The sequence below is a fragment of the Pempheris klunzingeri genome, chromosome 16 (genome assembly GCF_042242105.1).
Source record: "Pempheris klunzingeri isolate RE-2024b chromosome 16, fPemKlu1.hap1, whole genome shotgun sequence".
Classification (NCBI taxonomy): Eukaryota; Metazoa; Chordata; class Actinopteri; order Acropomatiformes; family Pempheridae; genus Pempheris; species Pempheris klunzingeri.
The window spans coordinates 9,217,048-9,234,292 of record NC_092027.1 but is presented as its reverse complement, the minus strand read 5'-3'; the positions used below and the strand labels follow the sequence as shown (position 1 = coordinate 9,234,292).

Here is a 17,245-nt window from a genome sequence, read left to right as displayed (position 1 = left end):
ATCAATTGGGATGATAGAAATACATCAAAACATTCATTTTTATAACATTCCTGGTGTTGGTGCTAAAGCGAACCAAACTGTGACTGAAAACCGAAAATAATTGGTCAATCAAGTCTAAACATAAAAGGTCCGTGTTGACAAATGGTATCACACGGGACTAAAACCACAGTCTACTGGGTGAAAGTCCCATATTTGATCCATTCATCCACCACTTGAGTTCACACAAGACAGACTTCACTGCATTGAGAGAAGTCTCTTTTTAATCGTTTTGTTTTTACATTAAGTATCAGAGAATCAAGGCTAAAATGAAATAAACATGTCAAAATTCAAAGCATTTTCTTTCAAGGCATATAACTGGTTGTACTGGCGTCAAAACCTCATTAAAATGATCAGTGACTGTTAATTTCTTAAAAGCCAGTGCCTGAGGCCATTATTTCATTGTAGTGCTAATAGCTATGAGTCTTTAAATGGATGCTGAAAACAAACTCGAATCAGTGATTATTCTGGGAGCCTAAAAGCAATAAAAATACTGTTTGTGTACCATTTGTTCGATATGTTACCAAAGGCGTCTGCCAGTCAAGCGACTGCATGTATTTTCTTCATTACTGGGCACCTGGAAGATTACATTTTATTTTGATTTGCAAGTCTAGACCACTTTGTAGTAACAGAAAACCTCTGTAGGAATGTAGGATAGCAATGTGTTAAAGCCTGAGACAGAAACTTGTATACCTGAGATTTAAGTAAAGCATCCCAAGGTCAAGTCCAAATTTTCATTAACAATTTTAAGCTAAATTCATTTATGTTTCTGTTTTTGTCCTGTCTTCTCCCCTCCCCAACTTCCTCTGCTGTTTTCTCTCAGGTGACATTCACAAAGCGAAAGTTTGGCTTGATGAAGAAAGCCTACGAGCTGAGTGTATTGTGTGACTGCGAGATTGCTCTGATCATCTTCAACCACGCGAACAAGCTGTTCCAGTATGCCAGCACTGACATGGACAAGGTCCTGCTCAAGTACACAGAGTACAATGAGCCTCACGAGAGCCGGACCAATGCAGACATTATTGAGGTAAATCCATCATATCAGCAGCGACTGTGTAGAAGTGAAATGGCTAAACGAAAAAAAAGTTCTTGTGTTGCCACATTTATAATTACAATGAGACTTTAACCTTACACAGAACTGAGGTCACAATTTATGGATATCAATAGCTTCCTCTTAAAGTGAAAGCCAGAGAATCAAGTACAGGAGTGGAACCATATCTGGTTGATTAATAAAACTTGACCTTTGTTACAAGGTCGCACCAACACTGGAAGCAGCATGACCTAATAGCACATACAGGTGCTTAAAAATGCCCAACAGAGTGATAGACATTTTGAAATTAAATCACAGACGTGAGAAGTGAGCAAAAGATGATTTTCAAAATGCGATCGCAGATAATCTTTCAAGTTTCATTATTTGTGTAAGTGTAGAGGTGGGTCATGATTTTCAAATATTTGAAGAGTAATTAAATTATTTGAAAAATGAATAGTTTTTGAAACTTTTTTTTTTAAATGCATTTTTCCTGGTTTTTACCGTCACCTGGTAGTACACCTGTCTGGAGGAGTAGCTTGATCCAGGACATTGAGATGAAGCTTGAAATGCATAGTGTAATATACTGCGTATACTTTAGCAGTTTCAAGTAGAGTTTGTGAAAAATAAGTTGTGTTAAGTTTAGAAGGCTACTGCTGTATTTCAATATGTCTGATACATATTGAATCAACTTTTAGGTAAATATAAGTATCAGATCAGACTTAAAGAGGGGACATCTGTCATTTCAAGCAATTGGGCTGACTGATTTTACTCAGTTCTTACTCATTTCCTTTCTGTATTACTTTCATAGACTTTGAGGAAGAAAGGTTTTAACGGTTGTGACAGTCCAGAGCCAGATGGTGAAGACTCCATTGACCAAAGTCCCCTAAATGATGACAAGTACCGCAAGACTACAGAGGACCTGGATGTTCTTTTCAAGCGCTACGGAGTAAGTCATCTAATCTGCACATGATTACCTAATTTGCATGCATTTCCTATAGAATATATTGTAATTACTGTTCTGTTTCTCTCTTAACTGTGGACTTCTTGGTCTATTATCATTCTGTGTTTGTACTTGTGTGACGTTCTTCTGTCTGTTTCACACTTTTTGGCTTTACTTACTACTTTATGCTGATGATACTCCTCTATATGCCTAACTTAAGCTGAACCTGGCCCAGTGTCATTAAATCATTGCTGGGCTTTACATATGTAAATAAATCAATGATATTTTTAATTTGATTAAATGTGATGTGTTGCAAGCATGTAGGCATGGACCAAATCTGAATACAATGGAAACCACTTACAATGCTCACAGTGATCAACTGTTTATATGGATCAAAAAGCTTGGGACAGACTCATTCCTATACAAATGCTGTTTTAATGATTTGCTTATAGTAACCAATCATTCTGCTTATAGTGTTCATTTTGGGTCTTTTCATACATGATAACATATGGAAAAACATTTTGTAAATTCAGTTTTTTGGTCACGTTATGAGTAATTTAATGAATAATGAAACTCCATTCCATTTTCTTACTGTACCACATACTGTCAACATATCGTCTATGTCCTAATAACTTGGATGGTCAAGAAGTATATTAAAATCATGCTCAGTCTTGAATTTGAAGTTGAGATGGAGCGGTGAAATTAAAAATCAAATTATCTTTTTCCGACTTAGCAGCAGTCGACAGCTCCACCCCAGACGTTCTCCATGCCAGTCACAGTCCAGTCGTCCAATCAAAGCACACTGCAATTCAGTAACCCTGGCAACGCACTGGTAACTACCTCCTATGTAACATCATCATCACTCACGGATACCCACCTCCTGTCGCCACAGCAACCGGCTCTTCAGAGAAACACAGTCTCTCCTGGGTTGCCACAGAGACCAGCCAGTGCAGGTGAGTAAGTGATATTCTGCTGAGGGTGGCGAGACTGAAGTCGTCAGCTGACAAGTAAATACCAGCAGAAACAGACTGAGAATCAGTGATCAGCCTCTTCTTGGGTTTTGTAAGAACTATTTCTGACATAAAAAAAACAAGGAATACCTGTGAAGTAGTAATTTTGGTAACAGCTTCAAAAAATGGGACCCCTAAATTAAGTTATTTTTAAACTTCTACACTATCTGTCCGTCCTAAAAATCCTCCTCATGTTTTTCTCCTCAAGGATAACATTATGTTTGCATCCATTTTTATCAGTTGTTAGTCTTTCACAGACCTACAGTGGAGACTGTATGTAGGTCCCTATCATCACATGTAAAGAGCTTGTTAGCTCCTCCAGGAATAGTGCACATTTCTCTGAACTGGACTAATGTGCAGTGTGTGACATTTGCTACACTCCTCCTCCAACTTGGAAACATTTTTTACTCTTGTCACCTTTAAATCGTTAGTTTATTGCTGTATCAACCAAATATTAAACATGGAAGACTGTGAGTCTGTAAGCGTGGCTTTTAATGACCCTAGGCCCCATTTAGACTTGTCATTTCAAGCTCTCGATTTAAGACACTTTCATTTACATTTGTCACGTGTTTGCATCTCCATTGGCCAGATCACAAAATTGCCGTTTGTCTTGGTTTTCACTTGTGTGTCTTGGAGAGCTGGCTGCATTTCCTCCTTTTTTAACATCTGGTTGGAATACGTCTCAAACCACCACCAGAGGTGGTTTCCATCACATTACAATCTCTCTTGGATGCATTCACACTGAGCTTTTTGGAGATCAGATAGTTATCCCGTAATTGGAATTAGGAAAATAAAGGATATAAGTTAGATTAGATAGAAAAAAAGTTTATATTGGCCTGATGTGTAGGTGGGCCGGGCACCTCCAGTGTTTAGAAATGTAAAATATAGACATGCTTTATATGTTCGTAGCTGTTTTTGAGGTTTTGAATATGATGACATTATGATGATTGTGAGTGAGTCTTCTCAGAGCTGCAGCATGTTGTTTGGCAGTACAATTTGTAATTAGTCTTTGCTTTCATCAAAAATAATAGAAATTTGTGGTAAATAAATATATTTCAGTTAATATTAAAGCCTCTGTTTTGCCTTTTTGGTTCTTAATTTACATGTCTTCCATCAATTTCATCCTTGTTCAATAGGTGCTCTTCTTGGTGGCGACCTGAATAATTCAAACGGTGGATGCCCAAGTCCAGTCCGTGAGTACTTCTATATTTGATCAGCTCATGAGTTTACTTGTTCTTGCTTCTTTTTTATCGCCAAGTGTTCCTCTGCTATCTGGTCTGTATTGGAGTATTTATCCCAAATCCTTTCCAAGGTTCCTCCTCTCCTCTCCTCCTCTGCACCATCTGTGATTGTGCCTTGGAGGGATCAGGGGATGCCACCAGTAACATCAACAGACATGCATGGGAATCCCATCCCAGCACTTCCTCCCAATATATAGTCAGCTTTACAGATCACCTTTTAACGTCATGGCACATTATGGTCCATTTATTTTTTAAATATTTGCTCAGGAAAATGTTGTATATTTTATTTTCTTGTGACATTTACAGTAATAAAAGTCTTTTGGCTCCAACTCATATGTATTATTTGAGCAAATGTTGACATTTCAAAGAAGGCATTGCATAATATTTTAGTAGAAGGAATAAATTTGGACATCATGTCCAATAATCACCAACACGAAAATATTCTGAAATCATCTTTTTAGCTGTTATTCAATTCGATTTTTACTCTGGATGACATGACGTTTGTTTTAAACAGCTTTATTCTGTTAACGTTGACGTTTTTAAAAAGAAATTAGACCACCTCAGAACAGTTTTTAAAAAAGAAAGCTTTAGAGGATTATTTTAACCCAACTTTGAGTGCCCACGCTGTCCGTACCCCACTGTCTGCATTCACCTGTTTGATTTTTCTATCGATTTCTGACCATTCGCACCTCTATCACCCCGCAGCTAATGGATACACCAGTGCCAGGGCCTCCCCAGGTCTCCTCACTGTTTCCAACGGCAACAGTCTGGGGAAAGTAGTTCCGGCGAAGTCTCCACCCCCACCTCCCAGCCCCCAGATGGTCAACAGCCGCAAGCCAGACCTCCGAGTCATCACCTCACAGGGCGGAAAGAGCCTCATGCAGATGGTGAGCTTAACCAAGCCCAACTTGTGCTGTTTGGGTCCTTTTTAGTCAACATTTTCAACCTCATGCAATGAAATAAATTCACTGTATGCCTCAGTTAACACATTTATTTACTTGGAATAATAAAAAGTAAGGATCTTACGAACAATAACAAAAAGACAGCAGCGCTTGAAACCTGAACCCCAGAAGATTTGTTAAGGAAGCTGAGGGGATAGAAATTATTTGGTTTTTATCTCAGAAATGCATGCCTTCACTGCCCAGTGAATGACATGGAAAACTATTCAAAAACAATGGGAATTTATATTGATGTATCAAATGAAATCCAAGAATTAGACTGAAGATAAACAGTCTGTGAGAGGCTGCCATCATTTTTATGTGTTTAGTGAAGACCTGGGAGCAGAGATATGTGCTCTCCACTCTATGTTAAACGTTTTATTATTTACTCTGGCAAAACTAGCGAAGTCTTGGATGAATCCGCTAACTCCCACTGACATACTGCTCACAACCTTTTTTAACTAAACATGCACCCACGTCAGCTTATAGCCATGTTTGACAGTGTCTGGAATCAGGAACAGGTCATTAAAACATGATTTCATTAGATTAGATTTCATTAGAGATTAAAAGTTCATTCTTGACCCTGGAAGCATTAGCTGACAAAACGTTGTCACCACAGGGTCCATTTAGCTGTTCTGGAGCTTTTCATCATATCACACAGTCTTCCTCAGCAGGTAGAGTTTACCCACTTTGAAGTTACAGATGTCCATTTTTCTTTTTTGGCAACATTTTTATATTTACAATGGATCACATTACTACTTTTATATGAAACGGGTCACTTGTAGTGACAGACCCACAGAAAATTTATAGCATGCAGTTCCTCTTGGTTCTATGGAGCATTTTAAAGTCTCTCGGCCCATTATTTTTGTTTTACAGCCAGTGCTGGGAATGGGAAAGCATGAGAGCGCCAGGTGGGAATGACGTTCCTGCCCTGAGTTCAAAAATCTATTCAATGTTTATTATGGGGGAGACAACATGTAGCTGTTTTACACTGTTTCTAAAGTGTGTGCATGAAACTTTATTTAATTTATAGCACTTAAACACACCACAAATCTAGTGACAGCCCATACAGCCAATGGGAAGGTGCTCCGAACTGGCCAAGCCCCAAAGTGATTTGATTGGTCTCCCCAACTGCTTCTTCTTTCTCTTCTCCCTTTTGTTGGGGTCTAGGGAATATGGGATAGTTGGAACAGTTTCCACACAGTCAAATAGCTGAGAGTGGTCAGTGTATAAAGTAAAATATGTTTTGTTGTCAAAAAGTGATAAAACGGGCCCCAAATGAAACTGCTTGTTTTCTGGTTTGGAGTAATTTCCAATGTTCAGTTTTCCCAGGTGACTGATGGTATATAACCAGGCATCTGGTCACAATTTTAACTTAAAGAGGCTATAGAGTGATAATATGTTTTTTGTCTGCATTTCTGCAGGTTTAAAGACTTTTGGTCCATGTTGGCTTAAAAGTTGAGAATGATACTTGTGATATGATCAAATGCTACAGAACAGCTGCTAAATGGACTGTGTGGTTAGATAGTTTTATTAGTATTGATTGATTTTTTTTTTTTTTTTAACTCTATTTACTGTTAGTTACTTATATGATTCAGAGCTGTAACTCTCTCTGTTACCACCCTTTGCAGACAGAGGATGAGCTGGAATTGGTAAACGAGGTGATTTTTCCTCACGTCAGTCACTCGCATGAGTTGATGGCTATCGACTGTCCGCACATTATTAGCATGGTTACAACAGTGTACAAAAGTTTCTCATTGTTTTGGTCTTGCTCCACTGACATCTCTTGGGATTCAGCTTGTGGTTCCCACCTGACTGCATGTGGTTCAGGGTTCATGGATGTGTTGTTCCAGCATTTTGCATAGTGTTAGGATCATGATCCTCTCAGTGATAATGCAGAAAAACCTCAACAGTATTTGTAGAAATTGTCCTTTAGTGATCCTGTTAGTTTCAAACCAGGCCCATTTAATTCATCATATGATGCCACTTAAAGCATGGGTGTCTTCACTTGGCATTGTGGTGCGAAGCACTGCAGAGCATGTTTCCTGTTCACTGACACTTGCACAGACTCTCATTTTCACCTTCCACCAAAATCGTCAATTAGAGATGTTTAAAAACTAACTGGCATTACATTAAAGGCATTTCAGTCAAGTGTTTTCCCTCAGTCACGTCTTTATATGTAGCTCCAAAGCATTTGCAACAAATACTTACATCACCATGTCCTCTGGGACATTTTTTTACTATTTTCTTACAGTTTATAAACAAAACAATAAATAGATGAACTTCTAAAATAATCCTCCAGTTAAACAGTAATGAAAATACTTGCAGCCCTATAGGTGATGCTTTCCCTAAAATATTATTTGTAGTGAAAAAAATTAAAATTTAAAAGGGAAATCGAGGAGCGACTTGGTAGGCGAGTAGTTACAGCACAAACCACATGACCGTGTGGTTGCAACCCACTGTTGGCTTGATTCAAGTCAGTGACCTTTGTTGCATTTCACACCTCTCTCTCTCTCTGTCTCACTCTCTCTCTCTTTTCCTGTCTACCGTCACAACACTTAACAAAATAATCTTAAAAAGAGAAATCAATTATTATTATATAACTAAAGATTGCAGGTACAATTTAGTGATTGAGAGAACTTGTTATCCTGTTAAAATCTAATATTAATTTAAGCTGAATTCACTCAGAGAGGGATGATGGCTGTTGCTTTCTATTGCTGGTGCTGATTGTCAGTCGCCCCTTTACAATTCCACTCAAAGTTGATGGGCAAGAATCTCATTTTCCAGAGGATAGTGATTAATTTTCATCACTCTCACCCTGCCGCCCCTCCTCACTTCTTCACAAAGGCAGTTAATTGAATCTGGCCCCTCTCTCCGGTCTATCTCCTCTCTCTCTCTTTTTCTCTCAGTCTAAATTCAGCGCTGCAGTCATAACTCTGGACGAATGTTTCCTCTCAGGATTATCTGCATTCATAAGGTCTCACAATTCAGGAGAGTAATTTCAGACCAGAATTATTGTATCTTTGGCTTTTTCCACGCAGACCTTTTTTTCTTCCTCTAACAAATGGCCTCAGTTTGCTTTTATCTGTGTTATAATTCAGCTGAACCAGACACTGGAGAGTTGTGCTACGTCAGAGGTTTGTGTCTTTCAGGGCAGGTGCATAATAAGAAAACCTCATGGTTGCAGTTTCACAGATCTAGCAGCATGTCTGCTGCACCTGTGTTAGAGAAACACTGAATATTTTGCCAGCCATCTAAATTTCTTATTTAATGTAGAAAAAACACTGAACAGGCAGCAGGTGTGCATCCTGTTACCATTCTCTAAAAGTGAAGGTTTAAAACATAATAACATGGTTAATGGTTACAGTATGTGGCTTGGGTGCACCCAAGCCACATACTGTAAGGCCTTTAGTGACATCCACTGGAGAAAGATGAAATGAGCTGCATATTCAACTAAAAGCCAAACAAAAGGTCACAGATGGCTTTCAGTGCTTGTTTTAGTCTGCGTTGACGACCATAACGTAACTGTATTAAATCTCAAAAAAGTAGTATAGAAAATACAGTGTGTACAGTATGTGCAGTGCATTAGGTAGCATTAGAAGTACAGTGATTAGTCACTGAATCTATGAATTATTATTGCAACATTTTTAATAAATGAAAAATTCACTGGTTGCGTCTTTTTAACTGAATATTTGTCAGTTCTCTTGTTCCTTCATGATGGAAAACTGAATATCTATAAGTTGTGGACTTAGTTAATCGGCAGAATAGTTGATAATGAAAATAATTAGTGGCAGCCTCAGATAGTGTACATGTATGTATGATGAGAAACCTACACAGTAAATTGTAGAATAATTAAGAATAACTGTCTAAACATGTATGTAGAAAATATGACACTTTCACAATATGATGCATTAAATTAAATTGTGCTTTAATAACTGAATTTGAAATACACCCACAGGGTGCCCTGGAGGCCCTGATATCAAGGCTTTGACCATGAACTGTAATATCCACGGTTTGTGTCTGGCCAGGAACCTTTATTGCAAATCTTTCCCCTTTTCTATCACCTCTAATTTCCTGTCGTCTCTCTACTGTGTAAATTCCTAAAAAAAAACTACTTTAAAACCCCACCCTAATACATAATTACATGTGACAGGTTGAATAAATTGCCTTTAATGTAATACGTCTGTTTATGGCACACTCAAAACAAGGAAACTGTTTTTGATGCATGTCATGAGGAACCTCCTGATAGTAAATCCACTCAAGTTTGAGATTTACTTGACTCAGTACATCATTATGAATCCAGCCATATGTACATTGTCATTACCAGCATGTCAGAATTTACTTTATCTCCAGTCTCTTAGCTTGAAGCCACATGTGAACTGGTCACTTGTTTCTGCTGTGACGAACATGTCCATGTCGTTTTCTGGCAGAACGCCCAGCGGCTGGCAGCAGGAGCTCAGGTGGCTCAAACGCTCACCACACCAGTGGTCTCTGTAGCCACGCCGAGCCTCCTGGCACAGGGTCTGCCCTTCTCCGCCATGCCCACAGCGTACAACACAGGTGAGCTCCACACACGACCCCAGTGAGTGGGGAAAAAAGCGGATATCAACAGGTAGTTTTTTATAAGCGACAGATATATTATTAAAGGTATAAAAAAAAAAGTATGCAAAAATACACTTAATTTAATTATGCTTAGTGTACTGCCATGCTCATTGGATGATTCATGTACTAAAAGTGCTATATTAACAGTATCTGGAAAACTGTATTGAAGCATGCTAGTAAAGTATATTTTTTAAGTATAGCATTAGTACAAACACTGAAGTATGTTTAAGTGCATCTTAATGGTGACTTCAATACAATGAAATGTACCTAAAAGACTGTACTATTTAAGTATGTCTAGTAGCAGTGTCATGTCATTAGCATATGAGGTAAATTATTGAAAATAGCACAATTTTAGTACATTGATCATACATGTAGGTATACTAAGTATACTTAAATTAAGCGTACACTTGACTGTACTATTTTTAGCTGGTAGAACAAAGAAACCATTAAAAACTGTATTAAAAATAAGAGAATTAAATTAAGAAAATGTGTTTTTTATCCTTTGACCTCTCAGAGTATCAGCTGACCAGTGCAGACATCACTGCTTTACACGCTCTGGCGTCACCTGGCGGCTTGTTGCCGACCAGTGTATCCACATGGCAACAGCAGCAGGCTGTTTCCCAGCAACCGCAGCAACAGCAACAACAGCAGCAGCAGCAGCAGCAAGCACAGCAACAGCAACAACAAATTAATCTTGCATCACTCAGCAACTTGGTGTAAGTCTTTTCCTCGTTTTTCTCTTCAGCGCTCAGTCTTTCCTCTAAATCTGGTTTCCAAAAAGCTCCTCCATCAGTGGTGTCAGGGATGATGGTGGCGGCTGACAAATTTCTGTGTAAAAGCTCTCAGTCGACTCTTCTGATAACCCTGTTAATACTGAAATACTTTACCACTGACCTTCCCAGTCAGCTTGCATGATATTCATACCATGACCTTATATGCAAGCAATTCACATTCCTTTTTAGCGAATTAGTCTCTCACCAGCATCTCACCATCTCAACCTCTTCATAACATCAATCTGAATATCTGGTATTCAGGTTTTCTAGAGTTGGTGCACTTTAGCAGGATGAAACATTGTGCAGGAAACGGTTTCAGAGTCTGAAAGACCCTTTATTAATGACCCAAGTAGCATTTGTACCTGCAGAACTGGTGGCTTATTAAAAATAAAAATTGTCAAGTTTTGTTGATGACAAACAGCAAGAGATATTTTTTCAACCTGGACACCCAAAAGGCGAGGCACTTATCAATATATGGTTTCTATCTGACCTATAAAGCATTAGTAATTAATGTATTAAACATTAATGAAGTCATTATTTACTATTTACTTTAGGTTGTGTAACAAACAGACACAAATAAATATCAAATTAACTGCACAAATGGATCATTATGATCAGAAATCTTTTTAGCTTTAATTGTTCTTTTTTTGATGACACTTAAGGCTCCTTGAACGACTTTTCTCCCTGCAAGTAGTAATATTCTTATATACTAAACAATCAAATTGGATATTTTCTTGACTTCCACTAAACCTCTGTGCTGCTGTAATAGGTTACTGGACAAAGTGTTCCCATTTTACTGTATGCTTGTGTGCCGTGTTCTGGCATTCGTGCCTCTTTCAGTGGCAAAAACTTTATTTATGGACCAGCTCACAAACACACACATCAGGGAAAAACATCTGGCAAACACAATGTACCAACGTGAGAAAAATCAGGTCAGTCAGATATTCTTAATACTGACTAAGGTAAACGTCTCCAAGCCTTAATACAAACCATATGGTCTCCACAACTGGTGCAAAGACATTATTTACAGTAAATACAGTGATTTAGACAGTAATACAGTAATACAGTTTATTGAAACGTCTTTAAATTATACCTGAAAAACATTTCACATCTAAATAAGAATGAAGAGATAAAACATTAAAGAATGTAAAGAATCCTCATATTTGGGAAAAAACACACATTTTTGTATATTGACCTTGTGTATTGTTGCTGTCCCACCTCTGAGCCTTATTGTAAACACACTTTTGTTCAGTCATGATGATACTGAGTCTCAGAGTCAGACTTAAAACCAAAAAGTGAAAGATTTAGCACGTTTTACGGATATTTCTGACTTTTTTCTCCCATTTTAGATCAAGATTTCATTAAAAAAAAAAAAAAAAGAATACTGAGAAGCCTCTGTGCGAGATCAGAGGACAGTTGCAGTGTGACAGGAGCTGCGTGAGCTGAACGCTGCAGGGTTCGGGTTGGGTTTTTCGTAGCATGAACACCAGATTCTTGAAGTGTGTTCTCTCCTCTTGTCCACAGCATGTGGGGCGTGGACAAACAGAGCAGCGAGCTGTCTAGCCAGGTGTCCAGTCTGGCTGCCAATCTGAGGTGAACAGCCACTACTAGTGTGTGCGTGTGTGAAATGTCATGACCTTGTCTGTAGGGGGGAGGGGGGTTCACTACATACAGTACATGTGGCCAAAAAGGCAGCCAAGCATTGATTTTCAGAGGTCAAAACAAAGAACTAGCTTAAAAAAAAGTCTCCACGTTTTAACCTTTAAAATTATAAAGGAGAAAAATTAGGAGAATGTACATGTCTGAGCTGTTAAGAAATACTACGATTTTTTTAAGATAACAGACAAGATTAAATAGAATATTTGGTTTGAATAAAATTAATAGCCCCTAGACACTGACTTTTCATTCTATTAGTTTATATATGGAGTAACAAGGCCACCAGCTATATGAGGTTTAACTACTGTGCTTTAACATTATCTTTACTTTCACTTAGCTGGTAGCACAATAAATGCAGTAAATGTTTTTAGTAATGTTTTTTCTACAGCCAAACCTTTCAGTAATAACGTAATATCGTAACACTGCAGTAAAGGTTGATTATGAGTTTTACCATTTTCACGTCCCAGCTTTGAGCAATCAGACAGTTTATTTTATGTTACTGCCCCGAAACACACACAAATACAGTGGCCTCTAAGGATCAAACATATGCAAGAGTGATAGACCAGCACTCAAAATCATGAAATCCTGCAAATGCCAAAATGCATACAAGCAGGAACATTCAGCATAATCCAACACTAGAAACAAAGCACATAGCAAACCACAAATCCTGGTTCATATGCTCATCCTGTTTTTCACTCTTGGTCTGTGGGTGTTAAGAAAATACTGCATTCAACCACTAACTTACCAAGGTGAAAAGCCCTTAGACAAGATGTTAATGTTTTCTCATTCAGTTTTCTATGCATTTTTGTCCTTTTGGGCCACCGTACACAGTCTGTAGTAAGGCCAAGGTGCAGAGCTGTCATGACTAACACGTTTATTCTTACATTGCCTCGTGCACTGTGTTCGTAGATCAGAAAACAAGATTTTCGTGTCTGAATTTGTATGTACTGGAACAAAAATTCAGCAGATCAGAGTCTTTGTGTTTCTGATGCCGAGACATTATTAACATTATTGCTCTTGTTGAAGAAACCTTGCTCGCAATAATGTTTCACACTTTTCTCCACACATGCCTTCTAATCCACCTCTTCCCTTTGGTTTGGGCTCCAACATTTTGTTTTCTCCCCACAGTGTTGGCTCTCCGTCCAACCTGCTCTTGGGTAGAGATGAGTGGTTGGGCCGGTACTGTATCACACTTCCTTTTTCCTGTGTGTCTGTGCGCTTTTGGCTGGCTCCCGCTAAGCATGTCTGGTGCTGTCTGCAGTCAAACAGGAAAGAGACGTAGTTCCGGTTTCCACCATGTTCTCTAACCCGAGATTATTTTCTGTTTGTCATCTGTTGTTTCTTCACATCATAGCCGACTCACTGCGAACCACCCTGTCACACAAGCCATTTCATGCTTCCTGGGCTGTTCTGTTGATCTTTTTTGGAGCTGTGGGGGAGTTACTTTTGCTTTGAAGGCTCAGAATTGATTGGATTATTGAATAATCGAATGTGGCTTCTCCCTGTTGGTGCTGTGCCTTGTAATGTGGGTTTTTGTCTTGACGCAAGTGACTTTCCAGTTTCTCATACGCCTTTCTCAAGCAGTTAATCATCACTTTTATGTTGTTTTTTCTCGCCTTTCCTCTTTGTTCTGTCCCTTATCTTCCAACGCCCTCCTCTCTCTGTCCTCTGTACCCGTTCTCAGGCCTGTGACCCATATACCTCAAGGCACCATGCTGACCGTCAACACAAACTCCAGCGTGTGCATCAAGTCTGAGCCCATCTCGCCCGGCCGGGATCGCAACACCCCTTGCCCTCCTCCATCTTCCACCACGCCGTCCTCGTCCTCAGGAGGAGCCATCCTGACCGCACCGCCACAGTACCCCGGCTCCCTTCTGTGCCTGGAGCCTCCGACTGGCCGCTCACCCGCTGACAGCGTAAGCAGCAACGCCAGCTCCTTTGAAGGCAGCGATCGTGATGACGCCGGGGCAGCTGGCGGAGGAGGTGCAGGGGGAGGCGTGGGTGGAGGCGGCGGCAGCAGTGGTAGCGGTGCTACAGGAAGCGCTGGTCCAACCAGCCGGTCTGTGCCGCCCGATTTCAGCCCCTCGGCGGAGCTCCTCAGGGCGTCAAACGAACCAGAGCAGGAGGGAGGCAACATCAAACGCATGAGGTTGGACACCTGGGTCACATAGAGCCGCCTGCAGCACCTCTCTGCACCCATAGCGGCGTTTTGGTGACACTTAAACACCCACAACACACACCCACACTCATTCTCTAACCCCCACTGCCCCGACCCCACTGCCATGTGACACTATCATCACACATCTGCCTCTGTCCAAATTATACAACTCGGCTGCGTCGCCCAGACTTATGAGGCTTTGCCAAAAAAACATAAAAAAATTAAAATCCTTCGGGTATCACACTCTGAGTGAGGAGCGGGTGGCTTAGTGCTCAGCTGGATATTTTGTCCTGGGTAGGCCCTTGAATAGAGGGACAGTAGATTTTTAAAGCCCTCTTGCTTGAATGGACTCCCGTATAGTAATTACTTTTGGTAGAAATGAGGTGTTGAACCTTTTTGCAATCTGACGAAACCATAAAAACATTTATCTTTCACATGGTTTCTGCATAACCTTCATGTATTTACGTCGAGCTCTGCTACATTGTTCACAACGTGATTGGTGGCTTGTCGACATAATGGGACTCCTGCCGTATGACTCACCACTTCCTGCTCTTTGAAATCTGACGTCATGTGGATTCTGTGCTGTTCATTCTTCCATACGTCACTTCCAAACTGCACTTTTGGATAAACAATAACATAAGTTTGAGGACTGAGCACCTATCTGGCACTGAGTGAACACACTCGGACGGGGTCTTCTTGGTAAGGATGCTTCACCACGATTGGTTCTTTCTGCCGCCACATTGACCAAACTTAGCCTAACAGCCCTCAGGTGGCACTCTGTGGCTGTGGAGTCAAGGACCTTGCCAGAGTGCCAATATCAACCTCTTTTCACAAAAAGAAAAAAAAAAGCCAAATGCCTCTCGCACTCAGTGCAGGGACACTGACAAATTATCACGCGCACTGTCACGGAAACAACAAGAAACTAGAAACTGTCAATGCACTTCAGGCTTTGAATTTGCCGTCGCTCTCTCCTCAGACTGGGTGCTCCTCCCGTCCTCTCACCTCATCTCCTCTGGAAGTTGGATAGAAATTGTCGCACCAGAAATCCAGCCAGTCTCTCAGCTTATTAACCAGGAGTAGATGCCATCCAGTTAAATGCGTAGAGTTTTTTGAGCCTCTGGTGGCTTTTTTTGGGTAGGGAAGTATTTGGTTCCTTCAGTCCAAGTGTTCTTTATCTGTTGGTATTTTAAAGAAAAATCTGTTTTGAAGGTCCGTTAGTTGTCCAGAAGTAGGAATTCTGACTTTGTATAAAAATCACTCCTTATACAAAAGCTTTGATGTCCTCTTTAGCTCTCTCTAGCTCTCCTTAGCTCTTTGCCGTGTTTCAAAAAGAAAAGACATTTTCTATATTTCTACCGCTTCAGTTGGCGACAAAGTAAAGTAGCTTTTCAGCTTCAACGACGTGTATGTACATATGAATATATTTGCATAGACTTTGCTAGGTATCCCTAAAAACAAGCAATGTGTTGATTCTCAGTGGATCTGTTTGCATATATGAGTGTGAATTTGATATGTTTCGAGCTACGGTGCAGGGGTTATGCCACACTAGGTAGTACTAGTGAATCGGACTTGTTTCAGTAAACCTATTTTATGCTAGTGTTGATGGTGTGTGCACTTTCTGTCCCTCACTCACAGAGGCCTGCTTGGTTGTGGTGTCATCATATTCTCCTACCACACATTTTTAAATCCCCACGATCAAAGTGAAATCGTCCATTAACATGAACTAAGTAGGACACTGCCATTCACTCATAGTGTAGTTAAGACAAAAAAAAAAAAAAAAAACACTTCTTTTTACACATATATTGATTGACAGAATCATGTAAAATCTTTTCCACATTAAGCAGACACAGATTTTGCCTCTTTGGCTACCAAGTGCTGTGTGTGTTGTTTAATTTAATGTTTTCTAGGACAAGTTTATTTTGTCTGAACCATTTCAAGTTCGTGTGAGTGTGTGTGCACAGGCTGTTTACAGCCTACAAACAGAAAGTTTATCCTGACTTGTTGGACCTTTTTTCCCCCTTAAGACGATGCGTTAAGTGCAGACTGGTGTTGTTGACTGTTTATTATCTACTTAAACAAGCCTACACTTTTAGGTGAGTGTAGGGGAACTGTACACAGCGGCTTTTGTGAATTAGTCACAGCCCACAGCAGAGTGTGAAACCAGCGTTGGACACCAACACTGTGGGTCTGTGGAGAGTGTCTGGAAAAAAAACTCTCTCATGCTGTGTGACATTTTCACATCGGTGTTGTTATTTTCAGTGATCAGGTAATTTTTCCATCCTTATTGGACAGTGTGGTTGGTCGCTTTTCACTTAGCTTACTTCAGGTCAGCACCGTTTTCTTCTGTCAGTCATCCCCAAACATCCAACACTTTCAATAAACTCAAGTTGGCGAACATTTGGCTTTTAAATCGTTAAAGGAATAATTCTACATTTAAGGAAACTTGCCTATTTACTTTCTTAACTCCAGTTAGATGAGAAGATCGATGATCACTCGTGTTTTTGTGGTAAATGTAAAGCTGCAGCCAGTAGTCAGTTAGCTTGGCAGGAAGTGGGCACAAACAGTTAGCCTGGCTCTGTCCAGGGCGCACAAAACCCTCCTACCAGCACCTCTGAAGCTCACCTGTGTGTCGTTTAAATCAACGCGTGTTTCCATCCAATACTGTAATGCAAATTTTAGGATTTAGTGCATTGGGAACTAGTACTACTTTTCCAGTCAGGTGCCATTAAAACACTGCAGCAACAGGGAACGAAACAAGACAACAAGTAAAAGAACGGAAGTCAAACGAAAACGTGATGGAAATGTGGCATTTACGTTACGTTTCACATTCTAGGATGTTTAAGTCACATGCGTCATCTGCG

The 17,245-nt window shown here is 40.0% G+C and overlaps 1 protein-coding gene across 4 annotated transcripts in view; it reads left to right on the top strand.

Moving 5' to 3' along the window:
- Window positions 1–17,245, top strand: part of LOC139215133 (myocyte-specific enhancer factor 2D homolog) — a 28,724-nt gene that overhangs the window by 9,960 nt on the left and 1,519 nt on the right. Inside the window, exons 3-12 of one of the 4 annotated variants that reach the window (XM_070845991.1) lie at window positions 860–1,063; window positions 1,875–2,012; window positions 2,743–2,959; window positions 4,153–4,209; window positions 4,963–5,144; window positions 9,626–9,755; window positions 10,312–10,513; window positions 12,095–12,163; window positions 13,355–13,405; window positions 13,911–17,187. In XM_070845991.1, coding sequence (XP_070702092.1) covers window positions 860–1,063; window positions 1,875–2,012; window positions 2,743–2,959; window positions 4,153–4,209; window positions 4,963–5,144; window positions 9,626–9,755; window positions 10,312–10,513; window positions 12,095–12,163; window positions 13,355–13,405; window positions 13,911–14,397 — 1,737 coding nt within the window. In that variant the 3' untranslated portion in view covers window positions 14,398–17,187. Of the gene's footprint in view, window positions 1–859; window positions 1,064–1,874; window positions 2,013–2,739; window positions 2,960–4,152; window positions 4,210–4,962; window positions 5,145–9,625; window positions 9,756–10,311; window positions 10,514–12,094; window positions 12,164–13,354; window positions 13,406–13,910; window positions 17,188–17,245 lie in introns of all 4 variants that reach the window. The other 3 variants (XM_070845990.1, XM_070845992.1, XM_070845993.1) reach the window with 3 other exon arrangements.